This window comes from Centruroides sculpturatus, unplaced genomic scaffold (genome assembly GCF_000671375.1).
Source record: "Centruroides sculpturatus isolate CEXI.00-Female unplaced genomic scaffold, Cexi_2.0 scaffold1195, whole genome shotgun sequence".
NCBI lineage: Eukaryota > Metazoa > Arthropoda > Arachnida > Scorpiones > Buthidae > Centruroides > Centruroides sculpturatus.
The window spans coordinates 239,577-256,289 of NW_019385534.1; the positions used below are offsets into that span (position 1 = coordinate 239,577).

General features: G+C 33.0%; 1 protein-coding gene across 6 annotated transcripts in view; it reads left to right on the forward strand.

Moving 5' to 3' along the window:
* The window catches only part of LOC111639901 (neuroglobin-like), a 61,679-nt gene that overhangs the window by 33,124 nt on the left and 11,842 nt on the right, over positions 1-16,713 (forward strand). For 5 of the 6 annotated variants that reach the window (XR_002759172.1, XR_002759170.1, XR_002759173.1 and 2 more), the window contains 2 exons: positions 7,887-8,320; positions 11,207-11,330. Coding sequence is in view for 1 of the 6 variants with exons in the window: in XM_023385856.1 (XP_023241624.1) it covers positions 7,887-8,039 (153 nt within the window). In the remaining 5 variants the exon portion in view is untranslated. Of the gene's footprint in view, positions 1-7,886; positions 8,387-11,206; positions 11,331-16,713 lie in introns of those variants that run through there. The other variant, XM_023385856.1, reaches the window with a different exon arrangement.

The following is a 16,713-nucleotide window of genomic DNA, read 5'->3' on the forward strand; positions in this document are numbered from 1 at the left end:
AAAAAAAAATAAGTTTACGAATCGGTAATAGCTTATTGTGACATTCATCTAAAATGGTTTTCCTAAATCGTACCAGTACGTTTTAAGAACATGCTTCGAGTACGAAATAGGCGCAAGAGTCGAACAAACTTTACATTAGTCGCCAAAAAATTTGACAACAGATACGCATGTTTCATCACTTCAGATGAAATCACAAAAATACGCACTAATACATCACAGATAGTTAAAAAACTTACACACGATCCAATTTGAAGAAATTTTGTATGAAATGTGCAAAAATATTACAGAAAAAGTTGAAAAAACTTTCCTTTTCAATATTTTTGTCGGGAGCAGAGTAACAGCGTGTTGTCTGTCAGATTGGTAATATGACCGATTGTTATTTACTTCTTTTGCTACTAGAGACACTAATAGCTATTACGGGAGTGAAGATATAAGCGAAGTACGAATTAGGCGCAAGTACGAATTAGGCAAGTTTCCCCTATGTCGAATGCCACCACTAACGTAAGCAGTTCACACCTTCTCGCATCCTGAATGATACCTTCTCCTTAAGAAAAAAGTAGAATTTCTCATTCACAGTTATGTTTTATATAGGCCCTACATAATTTTATTCTTTGTATTACTAAATTATTTAAGATTCATTTTGTACATAATCTAACAAATATATTAGACTTTGAATACTAAAGATTCTGGCTGATTTAGATCACCGCAGCTGCTGTAATTCGAATTTATAACCAAGATTTCAAATTAGATCGGCAGCACGTGCAAATAAAATGCACTCGTCGAAGGAGCCGGAAAGAAAGAGGTGCAGAAAACAATTTCTGCCAATTTCTAACCAATTAAGAGAGGTCTTTCACGATGAAATCCGATTTTATCACACAATTCATTTTGTTAGAATCTAATAATAAATTTATAATTTAATTAATTTATTATATAATAGTTAACTCTCTCTCTCTCTCTCCTTTCCGGTGTTGACTCATTTCCGGACAGCCCCCTAACAAATATACAGTATTTTTAAAAGCGTAAATTCCTCTGCACGTTATAATTAAAAGAATTAAATAATAATTAGGTATAATTATATTAAATATTTATTTTAAAAATTAGCAACAGCTCTTGTCAGTTAAATTAAATGAGCGAAAGTAACACGCGCCGTCGAGTTAAACATTTTTCAAACATTTTCAACGTCCTTATGTCATAATATTGCAAATTAATTTTATATAAATTAAATTCTATAAAATTCTAATTAATTATTAACGATGTCACTTCTATATTAAATAGCAGTCACATCAATCATTTACTTAAGTATTTAAAGATGGGTTATTTAAAATTTAAAACGGGGCGTCGGCCACGGAATATTACGTTTTCGGTGGTTAAAAATGTACAAAATTTCTTCTTTTTGAAGCTTAATAACTCCTGTGCTTTTTGTCGAAAATTTCTGAAATTTTTCAAGGAGGTTTCTTTATTAGAGGGATTGATGCTGTTAAATTTTCGTGGTTAAAGGTCAAGGGGTTGGGGAGATAGAGGGGTCACGTGTCGTCTCTAGTGTGGTCTCAAGAGTGGGGTTAGACGAAATAAGACGAGACCAAATATGGAAACCTTAGGGGCAAGAGGGCTCGATTGACTATATACGAACTTCCAGTTTGGACCGGAAGTCACGTGATTTCAATTCAAAAATTTCCCCGAAAGGTATCAGATGACCGCATGCGACTCTACTGTTAAAGAAAAAGTATGATGTACAGGGGCAAGCCACTATTAATTTGAGGTGGAGAACGTATATTTTATATTAAAAATATGTTTAGAAATTACAGCCCGGCATTGTGACGACGTGACAGTTAATAATTGCTCGTTTTCTTATAAATTCTTCTAGAAGAATGTTAGTATTGATACGAAGTAATAAATGCCATATCATTTAGTATTAAGCTTTGGAGATTTGATCTCGAAGATTGATTTATGAATGCGAGTAGATTGGGAATTCTTGTTCGGGAAAAATTGCTATTAAAATGTAATTTTATTGCATCTGTTATGCATTAACTGCTGCCTGTATGAGATAATTCTGTAATAATATATAGTCAATAATCTTACTCGTTCCTATCAGTGGTAATCTATTTATATATTTTTTCTTATTACTGGCATTACATATATTATATTTAGTATCGCTACTTATATGTTTCAACAAATTCAAGAGTAATGTAACTGCTGAAATGTTTTTACTCGGTTTCTTTAATTAATTAATACTTTATGATAGTATATGTATATATATAAAGAGAAATTCAAGAAACGTTAGGTGTTTTTCTGTATATTTAAATATATTGGTGTATGGGGAAAGGCACCCTCGCTTTGAAGCTTAATAACACCGACTGCCTTCCCTCGCTTTGAAGCTTAATAACTCCCATACCTTTTTGTCAAAAATTTTTGAAATTTTGCAGGGGGGTTTTTGTATTAGAGGGATTGATTCTGTAAAATTTTGGTAATTAAAGGTCGAGGGGATTAAGGGAGATAAAGGGAGGTCGTGTGTCGTATCTCGAATAAGGTCGGACTTAATGAAGATTTTATTCGTTCTTAACATATATATTTATATGTTTTTACCATTTTATAATAATTAATAATACGAGATTGTATTTTAAAAACTTTTTGTAACAGATGGCACCACACACAATTAACTTTTTTGCCGGGAAAGTTACGAAACTCGTTGCTGAATTTTGGCTTTTTTTTTATGATGACATTTATAGTTTAAGCTGAAGGAAAATAACCAACGAACGAGCTTGTAGAGAATATAAGCTTTGTTTATCAGTTGTTTTTCTTTAGATTTTTGATATAAATGAATAAAATTCACACAGCATTCAGTGTATTGTCGAATGATTCTTTTAAATAGCGAATATATTAGATATAGGACTATTTCTATTTGATTTTGTTGTATTTAAATAATGTAATGCTGGCCCGCATGAAAACAAAAATCTCTAGAAGTAGGCTGTAAGCCTACTGCTATAACTTAGATATATTTTTGTTTTCATAAAGTTCAGACTCACAGGAGAAACCAATATTCCAATTTTATTTTGTGTTGTAAAGTTAAATAATTATTTAAAATGAAATTCGTCATTCATGGCTCCGAGTTACAAGATATCAAAGAGCCGAAGGAGATGGAAATTAGCTTTATTCTCAAGATAGCCTATATCCAGAGAGAGAACCTAATGAAAGATCTGTTGCGTACACACGCAAATGTTAAAGAGATTTTTTAGTAATATAATTAAATCAGTTGAATATTTAATATCGTAGCATTTGTTTTTATTCTTTTCTTGTAGGCGTATATAGTCGAGACACTCTAACCTAAGTTTTAGAAACATTGTAGGCGATACAGTGCCTTATTGATCCGGTTGTAGCTATTTTAAAACCAAGCTACATAGCAAATTGTTATAATAAATGTCAAATTATGAAAAAAAATTATAATAAATGTAATTATCTGATTATTATTTTAATATTTTAATGTATATTTAAAATTTAAAATAATTTTAAGTATGTTTATTTTTTAATATTTACAACGTAATAAGGCATTCATGTTTATTCTTTTTCATACTCGTGATTTGTTTCTAGACTGTTGTTTTTAAAATTAAAATATCTTACTTTATATTAAATGTTTACGTTGAGTTAATTATATTAATTTCATCTAATCGTAGAAATATAAAAATCTAATTAAAAAATAAACCAGCAACGAGTTGCTTAACTTTTCCGGCAACATTTTAAAACTTTCTGGCTCCGTCTGTTATCATATTTTATTAAAACAACTTTATATATATGATTTTAATCATTATAAAATGGCAAAAACCTTAAATTTAAGTGTAGGGACGAGTTTTATAACGAGTAAAATCGTCATTAATTCCGGACCCTACTTGAAATACCACACACCACTCACTTTTTCTCACTATCCTCTCGATCTTTAACCACCAAAATTTAATAGTATCAATGTCCCTAATACACAAACTTCCCTGTAAAATTTCAGAAATTTTTGACAAAAAACACAGGAGTTATTAAGCTCCAACGTATGGGAACAAAACCGTACACTAATGTCCATACATACAGAAAAAACCCAGAATATTTTGTATTTCTCGATCTTCCAAAGTCCCAGAGTCCAAAAAAATGTAAAAATCTTAGGGTGGTCGGTCAGTTCGCCATACTTTCCCTCTGTTACATATAAGAGAGCCGGAAATTGTATATTATAAAACTTATTTTAATAATTTATATTGCTAACTTTACTGTATACAGGAAAGTGAAAAAGTAGGTATACAGCTGTTATCATTGCTTTTAATTTATGCATAAAAGATAATGTACACCACACCTGTATTTCCAAGATTCGCAATTGTATACCTACTTTTGCATTACCCCCGTTTATATTGCATTAAACTGTGGACACTTCAGGCGCGTGTATATTTAAATAAATTAGTTATAATGCCAGAAAAATAAACTGTGAATGTGTGACTAAAATAATAACCGTCTTTAAGTAGGAATTTTATACTTTAAAAAAGTTCTATAATTCTCTTATCATACGTGAAATGATTTAGATAAATTATTAAATATACAAATAACTTTAAGATGCTTCAATTCTTTCCGAATTTTCCATAATTTATGCCATTGATATATCGTTTTTTAAGTGTTTAAATTGAGGATTAGTTCGATCTAAATTTAATCGTCCAATCGAAAACTTGATAGAAACTCGAAAAAGTCTACAGTCAATAATGGAAAATCGTTTTAAAAACTTTTTTCTCTTATATTTTCTTCGTTTATTGGATATTTTTCGCCATCAATTGAAAAAAAAAATTGAAGATAGTGTTGTGTGGTGTACATTCCAAACAAAGATTTCTTTCAGTTCGAGTAGAAAAATCTATCGATACTGTTGGAATAAATACTCGAAAAAGGGATAAATCTATCGACTTTTTTTCGTTATTCTTCTGCGATATTTTACTATAAAGCTTATTAGCTATAATTCTAAGTGTTAATAGAATAAATTCGATCTCGTTTGGAAAGTTTATTATGGCCGATCGTCGTTTAATTAGTTAGGAACATAAACAGTGTAGTTTGATGACTTTAAACTGTAAACTAATCTTATTTTTCTTATTCGTATTTATTTGCAATAGTTAAACTTGGAATTAATTAAGTTATTTATTAGGATATTCAATCCTAACGAGCTAAAATTTTTAATTTAAAATCGCTATCTCAATTCAATAGTGGCTTGACCCTGTAAATCATACTTTTCGTCACAGACGTGCTAATTTAAGGGAATTTTAAATTGAAACCACGTCACTTCCGATCTAGAAAGGACATTTACATACAGTTATTCGGGGCCATTTATCCCTGAGGTTTTCATATCTGGTCTCGATTTTTACCTATCTTGCACCATTCTTGAGATTAAAGATGGACAGACAGGTGATGGTGGGAGTTTATGTCTACAGTTTTTTCAAATGCAGCCCAATAAAATGTACAAATTACAGAAGAATAATTCGTTTGTATCTTTAACACTTAATTCTACAATAGTGAAATTTTAACGAAGATTTATCGATTCAAACGTTATTTATCGTAACGTTTACTTCATAAATTTCATTAAGTATAATGTGCAGGATAATAGAATTTTATGGGATTAAGAATTCGTTTACTAGATTTATTATTCGAATATACAAGTCGAATTGGATTGAATTATAGTAAACTTAATGACGGGAGGAAGGAATTTCCCCATATCTAGATAGTTATAATGTAAAAAAAATGTTTTGTAGTGTATAGATTCTATTGTAAAGAATGAAATTTGATACAGAGATTTCCCTTTTATGAAGAGTGAATGGATGATTACGGACGTGTAGACGTTATTTTAAATGATCAAATCATGTTTGGAATGTTCTTAAATAAGATTTTCTTTTATTAGAAAAATCGATATCGAAATTCTAATCGATAAAGCCACGTATTTTTTATTTTAACTTCTCAAATTATATATTAAAATATTACAGAAAAAAAAAAAGATAATTGCCCACCGGTGGTTGAGTAATGGAAACCACTGGTGGTCGTGGGTTCTCTCCTGGCCAACGGGATGGCTACGTGAGTTTTCCTGGTTTTCTTCGCCTTTATAACACCTAAACAGGGGCCATTTTCCCATAAGATTCTCGCCCATTGGATAAAACCACCGGTGGTCGTGGGTTTAGGTCTGACACCACCTGTGACTTTCAGTTTTCGGCCACGTATATAGGACCTTTATGGAATAAGGGAGGAAGGAGGGAAATCTTAGAAAGACAGGGAGGCCCGGAAGTAAGACACTCAACTATTGAATTAGCAAAAAACAAAATAACATTTAATTCTACGTAAGAGTCGGAGATACATACACCATATGACATCAAAAGAGTTATCTATAGGGATCCTTGATTGCTGGCCAGTTTGGGCATACTAGAAATGGGGAGGAAAGTCTTATACTGGCGACTCTGCCCATAATATTAATGGTCACAATCGGTTCAATTCCATTATCCTTTAAGTTGGGCAGCGGCTGGATCGGTAGGAACTGGCTGTAGGGGTGACCGCCGAATCAGGCAACCTTCTTGACCTTTTTTGTTAGTTCTTTTATACATTTTCGACCATTCGAGATGTCTCCAAATAATGCAATATCGGATGAAAATGTTTTATCTTGTTCACAAAATGCGGCCTCTTTGAACGTTTACGGGATCGGCTTAATCGAGTGGAAAAAAAATTCGGAATATTTTCAATAGTCTAAAATAAATTGAAAAATAACACATGTTAAGTAATGGCAAATTCATTGGATTAAATGCTATTATTATTATTATACAATAAAAATCGCTTCCTGTAATCATTTAAACTGCTTCTTTCACATATCTACGGTCGTCGAAGGGGAGAATTAGGGATGTTTTACCGCCCTAGCCGGAAACTTAGTGGCTCCTAACTCTATAAATTAATGCTGTTTGTATTCGGTGGCGCGTTATACCTTCGTGGGGCCCGGGCGAATTTGAATTAGGTAGGACCCACGTAATTTAGACACTTTTCTTCGAGAGAATTTTTCTGGGGAAAATACTTTCTAATAACAGGTTGGTTTGTGGAGGCCCTCTGTTGGTAGGGGCCCCAGGAAGTTGCCCTTTTTAGCTCACAGGATAACGCGTCACTGTTTGTGCTAACAAAAAATATTTGACTGCTATTAATATTTATTGGGCTGTAATTTTTAAAAATTGTCACTGTTGTCCGTCTGTCCTTCCTTAATCTCGAGAACGGTTTTAGATAGACGAAAATCGAGAAAAGATACGGAAACCTCAGGTATGCAAGGCCCCGATTAACCATATATAAACTTCCGATCGAGACAGGAAGTGACGTGATTTCAATTCAAATATTCCCTGTCCTGACGGTTATCAGGAAAAGTATGATTTTACGGGGGCAAGCCACTACTAATTTGAGGTGGAGAGCATATATTTTAAATTAAATAAATTTAAAATATGATTAAAGATTACAGCCATTTGTTCAAAAACAAGGTGGGAGCCCTATATCAAACTTTCAACAGTCCTGTTTATATATACAGGTATATATATGAAGCAATTTAAATATATATATATATATATAGCCTATATATATAATTTGTAGTGTGTGCATGAACTAGAATAAGATTTCGGATAGAATATGCTCCTAGAAAAGTACGAATTTCATAACTTTGATCATTTTCAAATGTATTAAATTCGCTTTTTTATGAGATTTATTCTTACAGTAAATAAACCTTTAAAATTTATCCGTTTGTGCGCGATAATCGATAGAAAATCTTTATATATAAGACGTCTTGTTAGATTATTTTGTTCGTTCAAACGGAGAATATTAAATCGTTTCATTCCAACACACTTTTTCCCTTCTTTTTCTTCTTTTAATAGAAATTGTGGGAAGCTTTGAGGTACGGACTAGAGAAATCTCTCCAAAACAGGATGACGAGGGAAGTGAACCAAGCTTGGTTTGCTGTGTTCAAATACATATCGTGGCAAGTTATTAAAGGTATGAGGGACACTTACGCTAAAGGTATAGACTAACCTTACTTGTCGTCGAGAAATAAATTCTGTACAAAATTACATTTTTAATGTATTAAAAAAATAAAAATTTCAAAGGTAAAATGTGTGTCTTTGACCTCATTTATCTACTCGGATTTCGATGTTTTAACCACTTTTATTTACCATTTACCGGTGAAACCTATGATTTATAGTCACGTAATAAAGCTTCTACTGTGATGTAACACGTGTTCGAATGCAAAAACCCTATCGACCAATGGGTATGGACCACTAATTTTTAAATGCTTGCCTCGTCGTGCCATTTGGTAAGTATTCTTTGCTTTAACGAACTGTATTATAATACAGTAGAATCCCGATTAACCGTGAGTAAATGTACGTTGTATGATTAAATTCACTAAGGTATAAAAAGAAGGACAAAGCTGTCACGTAAATCTTTTCATATTCGCAATTTCTAATTCGAAATGGCAGTGGACTTCCGTTTTATCGGTGTTTTCGGTTATCCGTGTTAGCATCAGGCCACGTTACTCCGGATCACGTAATCGGGATTCTACTATATATATAGGGGAGATCGGGGCAAGATCGGCATGTTAAGCTTTACTTAAATTTTGTGTAATAAATACTGCTGTAAACTGAAAAAAAAGCTTTGCATATTGTCTATTGGAATGTTACCTTACTATAGAACTGGTTAAAATCAGTTTGGAAATAAAAATAATTAAAATAATTACAACTTTACAAGAAGAGAGAAATTGACGAAGTTGCCCCGGGTATAGGGGCAAGATCGGCAACTTCTCTCTTTTTGTAAAGTTGTAATTATTTTAATTATTTTTATTAAAGTTGCCCCTGGTATAGGGGCAACAGTAATGGGGCAAGATAGGCACGTATATAAAATTATGTTATTAACAATGTATAAGTTGGAATTCACTATTAAAACAAAGAAATACAAATCCAACACCCATTTAATATTATTACAACGAAATGCAAGTTCAAAGACATATATACATGAATAACAAATGCAAACATGTTTTCATTTATCATCTGTTTGATTTTTATCCTTTGCTTCTAATGTGGCTTTATGTTGCCGATCTTACCCCGCTAGTCATGATTTCGAAACATTAAGTACAACCCTGAGAACAGAATGCCAAGCCACGATCTGGCCACGTGAATAAGTTGAAGTTACATCCTTCTAACAGGAAAAGTAACTTTCGTTATCATGGAATTATAACAAAACCTGCCAATTCAATATAAATGGAAAAAAAATATTATATGGAATTGAACGAAAATGAAAATTTGCTTGATAATTCAACTACGCTTGTTGGAGAACAATAAAAACACTACACTCAACAAGCCACCAATAAAACTCAACTGCCTAACCTATAACCAAAGTCTCCTTTTAATTTGTTTTTTAAAAAAAGCGCTTGACAAACTTGCCCCGCATGCCGAAGTTGCCCCGATCTCCCCTATATATATTAATGGTTAAATTCTAACTCTTAGTTGTATGTACACAAAAGTATACAGCGCTGTGGTCCTACCAGGGCGATTAATAACGCCGAAATAGACTGTATTTATTTCAAAATGGTTGCAGAGATTATTTATTAAATTAAATTCGGCGGTTAAATTCAATGGAAATCGAATCTTTTCATCGTCAAAGTCGACATTTTCTAAGATTGCAGACGTATTTATTTTATTTTGGTTTGATCTCATTAATCTTAAATAGGAAATATATTAGTAAAGACGGATGTATTTGTCGAAAGTATTTAAGATGTAAACATTTATTTTGATCTTCGTTTCCTTTTGAGTAGTCTCTGAAGACGAAAATTAAAGTTGTACAAATACTACCTCATTAAAGTCTCGTTTAAAAAAATTGATATATTATTAAATGTCTTCTGGAATTTAATATATTTCTTATTAACCGTGCAAACAGAGCTTCAAGTGTACGGTTGACAATTCCATTATTTTGATAGCTGTTCGGATTAGAGGGATTCGGATCATCGCCACCGTACTGTAATATACTATACTTTCTTCGTAACACACAATACGAGGTAAGTATAAGTCTTGATTCCGATGCAAGACCCAAGTAGGAATAAATATTGAAAACTCTAAATAATATAGTATTTTTTTGGGTTTTCTGCAGTAAACATATTGAAAAAATCAAAATATTTTCGAGATTTAATTCTCAACTTCCATGTTTACAGTACAGTAATATTTAACCTTTGGCTTGTATAACAGCGTTCATACGATCATTCATCGTATCCACAAGAGGCAGGCATTAATTTGGAGTAATTTCATCCCAAATTTGGTGTTTTTTAGCAGTATGGCAACTCTTGCACCATCCTGCTGGAAGATAAAATATCCGTGATATTGTAATTTTTCTAACGATGCCAATAGGGTTTCCTCGAGGATATTTTGCTGCATTTACTAATCCCTCGATGAAATGCAAATTTTCCACATATGCAACCCCACGCCATAACACTTGCTGGGAATTTTACAATGCTCTGTAGACAGTCATGATGGAATGCCTCTTGCTTTCTAGTGACTTTTTTTTTTTATTGCCTCCAATGCAGACTTCAAACTTTGCCCATTGCTAAAAACAACCTGCTTCCACTGTTGTGTCCAGCATTGGTGCTCTTTGCCCAATTCAATCGGTTTTTTTTTATTTGTGTTTTTGTGAGAAATGGTTTTACCTTTGTCTAAGAAGGTGTTTGTGATCGGTCTTTGTTATGGTTGCTGGCCTTCCAGTTGATTTTTCTGGATGAATTTTACCAGTTTCCTGATATTTGAAACAATACTCCACACTGTAGAATTACCAATTTTTAATTTCTTTGAAATTTTTCCTACGGATTTGCCCTGCCTCTGGAGGATGAGAATTAATTCATGTAGGCCTACACTTATAGCCTTACCAGGTACCATTTTAATTAAACAAATACACCTCAATAATGTTAATAATGTTAAAAATATGCAAATATTACATGTCAGCTCATTTACACATTTAGGAACAGGTCATTTAAATTGAAATACACGAGTTGTGTACGTAAAGATAGGCCTGTAACATAACTAAATACAGTATATATAGTTATAGTTAATGGGTGAATATGTAATTTTTTAATTCTAATTACAATTTTTTCATAAAATAAATTCATAAAAGTCGTTTTTATTAGTGTAAATATTCTGTTAATAATTCTTCTTCGAATTAGTTTAACATCATCATGAATGAAGAGAACAAAATGGCGACTTTTTCACGATGAACTATCTAGCGATATTGGAAGAGCATTATAAAAAAAGAAGAAAACTATTCGGAAAGATTAACGAATAATCAAGGTAAGGATTTTAATTTAATTAAAGAGTATTGAATATTTTTTGGATTAAATTCTTATAAAGATATAACCAATTACATATCAAACTACATCATTAGATTTAAGAGTGCATGCTTCAGATCGATCGATCTGTAAGATCGGATCAAATTTTGTCATGTGATGGAGATTGTTTATCGCGTGTTTTAGTTGACTAAATGTATACAATTTTAACCGAGAGCATATATATGCTCTCGATTAAAATTGCAGCCTGGTGAATACTTTTCCTGATGATAACAGTCAGGACGGTCATCTATATGACTCCGTTGTGAAGATTCTTATCTTGTTATTACAGTATACAACTTCTTTGACGATTTCCATTAAGACGGGTAACTTTTACTGCTAGAGGAGACCCATAAACAGGAGCAAGTTGATGACTACTGGAAGAATTTCTAACGATCGACTCTTTTGAACAACCCAGCTGCAATTGTTATAAAGTCAGCATTAACTTACTCACACGGTAATGAAGAACTGGAACGAGGATTTTCCATTTCACACTGGGCACTTACTGAAGATAAGGGCATCGGTGTCATAGAGGATGCTGATAATCAGAGACGGTTTTAAGTTGTATGGAGTATGTCCTTCAGTGCCAGTAATCAAAGATCATCTCAAATTAGCACGCAATGTAAGTCATTAATATCAGTGTCACTTAGAAAAGCAAAGAGAAAAAGCAGAGAATATAAAAGTTGAAGAGCACAGAAAGCAATGGAAGAACAGAAGCAAAACGTTTCAAAGGAAAAGCGGGTGTTAGCGTTCCGAAAGATGACCTTAAGGTAAAGAAAAACAGAGGAGGGAGGATACAAAATTCAACTTATTAATGAAGCTTCTGATCGGCTTAAAAAAGGAATGTTATTTGATAGCAAAAATCCTATCGGCTTGCATATGCCATGCTCGAGAGAGTGAAGTGAAAAACAAGAAACGTTGACGAAGTTCAAACAAATTTAAATATATAAATAAAAAATAAGTGACCAAAGAATTGTTTTAAAAACTCAAAATACTTCCTAAAATCAGGAAATAATTATTATTAAGCCTTTTCTTGTAGGTGAAATTAAGTTTTAATGTTTTTAATTGGTAACAGTACACTAATTTTTAATAATTTAGATCAGTAAACTCACCTTTTCATTTACTCTACTCATTTTTTTTTCACTTTTTTAAAGCCATTTAGTAATTAGAAACTTGCATTAGCTTAATAGTTTTTATTTATTAAGAGAAATACATCTAAATTATCCTATACTTTGTTATTAATAATTTAACATACGAAAGATATATGAACCGAAAGAAACCGGTGAAAAATTATTATGCTAAGCCATCTTTAAAAGTACAAATAGCCTAAATATAAGTAGAAAACTGCTAAGAATTTTTCTGCTTATTACAATTGGAATGAGCTGTGATATCAGCTGTGAGTACAGCAAAACATGTTCAGATGCAACATGTTAAACACTCCAACTCTATGAATCCTAACTGCATTAATATTATAAAATTCATCGATTAAACTTCGCATGCTGTTGAACATGGTCCATTTCCCAATTACACGCCCATCCAGTTCCTTCTGTAATTAACCCTTCTAGTTCGCAGGACTATAGTTTAGATACTAAGAGACAAGATAAGTATTGCCTGTTGTCAAAATGTCTTCTCAACACATGGAAAGTATATAACAAGTATAACAGCTTTATACTTGTTTTACGTCAGAGTATAGTTGCAGACTTAATACAATGAAGAATCGAATATACATAATACGTATAATTCATCCATATGTTTTGGAACATAATCGGCTCAGTCACAGAGCAATAAATGCATAAGAACGTATCAAATCTGTCATCTATCTAAATTTAAGAAATTCATTTTCTCCTCCGACATCTGACGAGAGTTATTCATTCTGTCAATCAACATATAATGGATTTAATAGTATCTTATATAAAATTTGATTATTTCATTGCTTCACATCTATGGGGCACAGAACATTATTTCAACATCTGCCCCACTCCATAGAGTTTGCAAGAAGCTGACACTATTACTCGTCTATGTCTCGTTCGGAAGAAGATAAAGAGGTCATAACCCCTAAAAAGGAAAAGGGAAGAACTACACGTTGGGCTTAATCAAAGGAATGGAATACATCAAACGCCCAGCAACATAATGCATATAATTCCTGGAGTGAGACTTAATGAAAGCAAAGTTAACCCACTTAGATTTTTAGATAGACTAAATTAGTACAATGCAAAACATTTAAATGATCAAAGGTCACTTAATCGTCGACAAAAATAGTATAAGATACGAATGATTCCCGCTTTGATTCTCACGTTCTCAATAACCAATGTAATGCATTAGAATTAAGCAATTTATCAGAAAATGATGATCTTGACAACGTGATTAAATTATTTAGGCATATGTAATTATGTCAAGTCAATCAATCAAATCCATATTAAGAGTTAATTGTATCATTGTTTCGAATTGTAACCACCATAACAGGGTAATTATTATTTTGCAATTAAATATTTTCATAATTACATCTAGTTAAATAATTTAAGATCACTAATAAAATAGAGCCAAAAACTCTTCTTTTAATAACTTATTCCACCACTGTGGAGGGTTTTTTTCTATAAACTTTAAAATTACTTCGAAGATAATCAGTCAGAATAGGATATTACAAAATATCCTTATACCACGCATGACATTGAGATTCGGTGGTGCCCGCAGACTGTACAAAAGTGGAGCACAAGTTATAGAAAATAAGCATCATACATTATGCAATAAGCTTCAAACTACGATTCAACGCTCCCACAAGATGGCAATGGTTGCAATCGGGGTTAAATTGGCCTTGAAAACAAGTAACATTGCTTGTTTTCAAGGAATTTGGACATCGATCAACTCAAGGTTACGCGAAGTATTACGAAAGAAATGTAAAATTCTTTGTCATTTTTTCTCACTCATTGGGGTTTTTTGTCGAATCTAAAACCAAAGAAAAAATGACTTATCAATAATACGAGTGCGATGGTAGTCCTTGGTGGAAAAGAGCCAAGAATCCATAAACTTATTTCAAACAAGCAGCAACAAATTTCACACTTATTTGTAATAATTTCTATGGAAAATTAGGTGTTACACACAAAGAAAATCCGAAAAACTCGACGTAATCAGCCAGTGAATCCGCGACTAACTATGTACAGTACCTCGTACTAGTGTTCAATGGTTATCTACTCGGCCACTTGTAGGCACACCTTTATTGGTCTATACCAGTGTTTCTCAACCTCTAACGAATCGTCGCCCCCTTCAACGTAGTATCGCCCCCTTCAATAAAACCGTTACGTAGTATCGCCCCCTTCACTACAAAATTCCGATGCCGAGGGACAAGGCTAACGCCAAATTCGTACTGCATTGAATAGACTAGTGACAAGTATAATGTTATTTGTTTAATTATTGTACGATATAACGAATAAAATATCTAATTATTCTTAATATAATGTTTTACTATATCACCCAGAAAATTGTTTTTCGCCCCCAAAATATAAATTGTTGCTAATCGCCCCCTGAACATGGAAAACGCCCACATGGGGGCGATATCGCCCCCGTTGAGAAACACTGGTCTATACTTACTGGTTATTTGATGGCGCTCTTTTCCATCAAGACAGCATGCAGTAAAAAATAATGAACAGACCATAGTAAAGGTTAGTTTTTGATTGATTATAACGTAACATTTTTACAAATAATGCCAAGATGTTACATGCCTAAAAGTGGGGCAAGACTATATACTATTTATAGTAAACGAATAATACAAGCTGTTGTCAAATCTGGTGGAATGTCACAACGAGAAGCTAGTTCTTGCTTCAACATTGCAAGGCTTTACAAAATAAAATTAATGGAAACCATCCTTTGAAACAAGGAGTTTTTACCAGAAAAGAGGGAGAAAATCATTAATTACCATCTTGTAATGGAAACTCAAATTCTGATGCCATAATAACTGAATTACGCCATGTCAAAGGTTTATTTGGACCATCATAGAGCAAACATTCATCGGATTAGAGATAATCTACCTGAATATGATTTTATAAAAGGATTTTTACATCACAATAAGGAGTTAGATACACGAACATCTGCTAACATCACAGCAAGAAGTGGAACAATTTCTACTGAAACTACAGACGAGTTTTACAATAACTTTGGCACATGCAATATGGTTCAATACCATCCAATATCAGTGGCGTAACGTGGGTGTCAGCCGCCTGGGGCGGAGGAAAATTTCGCCCCTCTTATTTAGGTATCTCAATTTAAAAGACTAAAATTCAGTTTCGTCACAGAATAAGTAATGAAAAATTCCGTGCTAGTGTTGCCACCTTATTGAAATCGCTGACCCGGACGGCAGGTGATGTTTGTTCGAATAGAAGTTCCTGACGCATGCTTATGTCATTTTGCAATGCGAAGAATAATGTGCAGTGTATGCTGGTTTTAAATCAGTTAGTTACAATTACAGCGACTAGGGAGCTTGGATAGGAGTAACGCAAGTGACCTAGCTGTATTGGATGTTGGAGGTATATATATATATATAAATCGTACAAGCAAAACAAAAAAAAAAGGCAACAGGTTGCGCACGATATCCCCGGACGGCGAGTCGATTACGGACTATCCGATGGATGGTAACACTATTCCGTGCTCATTTCAATCGGTCCGAGTCGTAGGTTGATAAAATATGAAATAAAATGGTTCAAATTCTTACAAGCTATTATTATTATTATTTATTGTGAAATTTTGCCGCCCCCTAAAAAGTGCCACCCCCACTACACTACGCTACTGTCCAATGTATTATTAATATGGATGAAACTAATCCAACGGACGATCCAGGTGCCCGTTTATTTATTGATTATAAAATCTATAAGTAAATGGGCACGAAATATCCTAATACAGTGTTTTTCAACCTTCTTGAATACACGACCCCTTTACAGGTTAAAAAATTCTGGCGACCCCCTAGGGCCATATTAAAACTATATCAGTGATTTTAAAAACTATGTATTTAATTTTCTTTCTGTTGAGACAGATTATTGTTGATTAAAATGAAAATTACAGAAGAATCGACAATAATTTAACACACATAAAGTATGAAACTTCCTTTAATAATAGCATTAGGCACAGGGAACTGTTTTTTTTTTTAGGATCTGAATTTTCAGCTTCTACTTTTTATCTCCTTTTGCAAATCAGCTCAACACTTTTTCCGCTATCATTTTCGTAATTCTCGCTGAAATTGCAGTTTTTTTTTTAATATAGTGTAGGACCTACACACGCTTGTGTTTTTCTTCTACCCGCGACCCCCGTGTAAGACTTCGCGACCTCCCTGGGGGTCGCGACCCATAGGTTGAAAAACACTG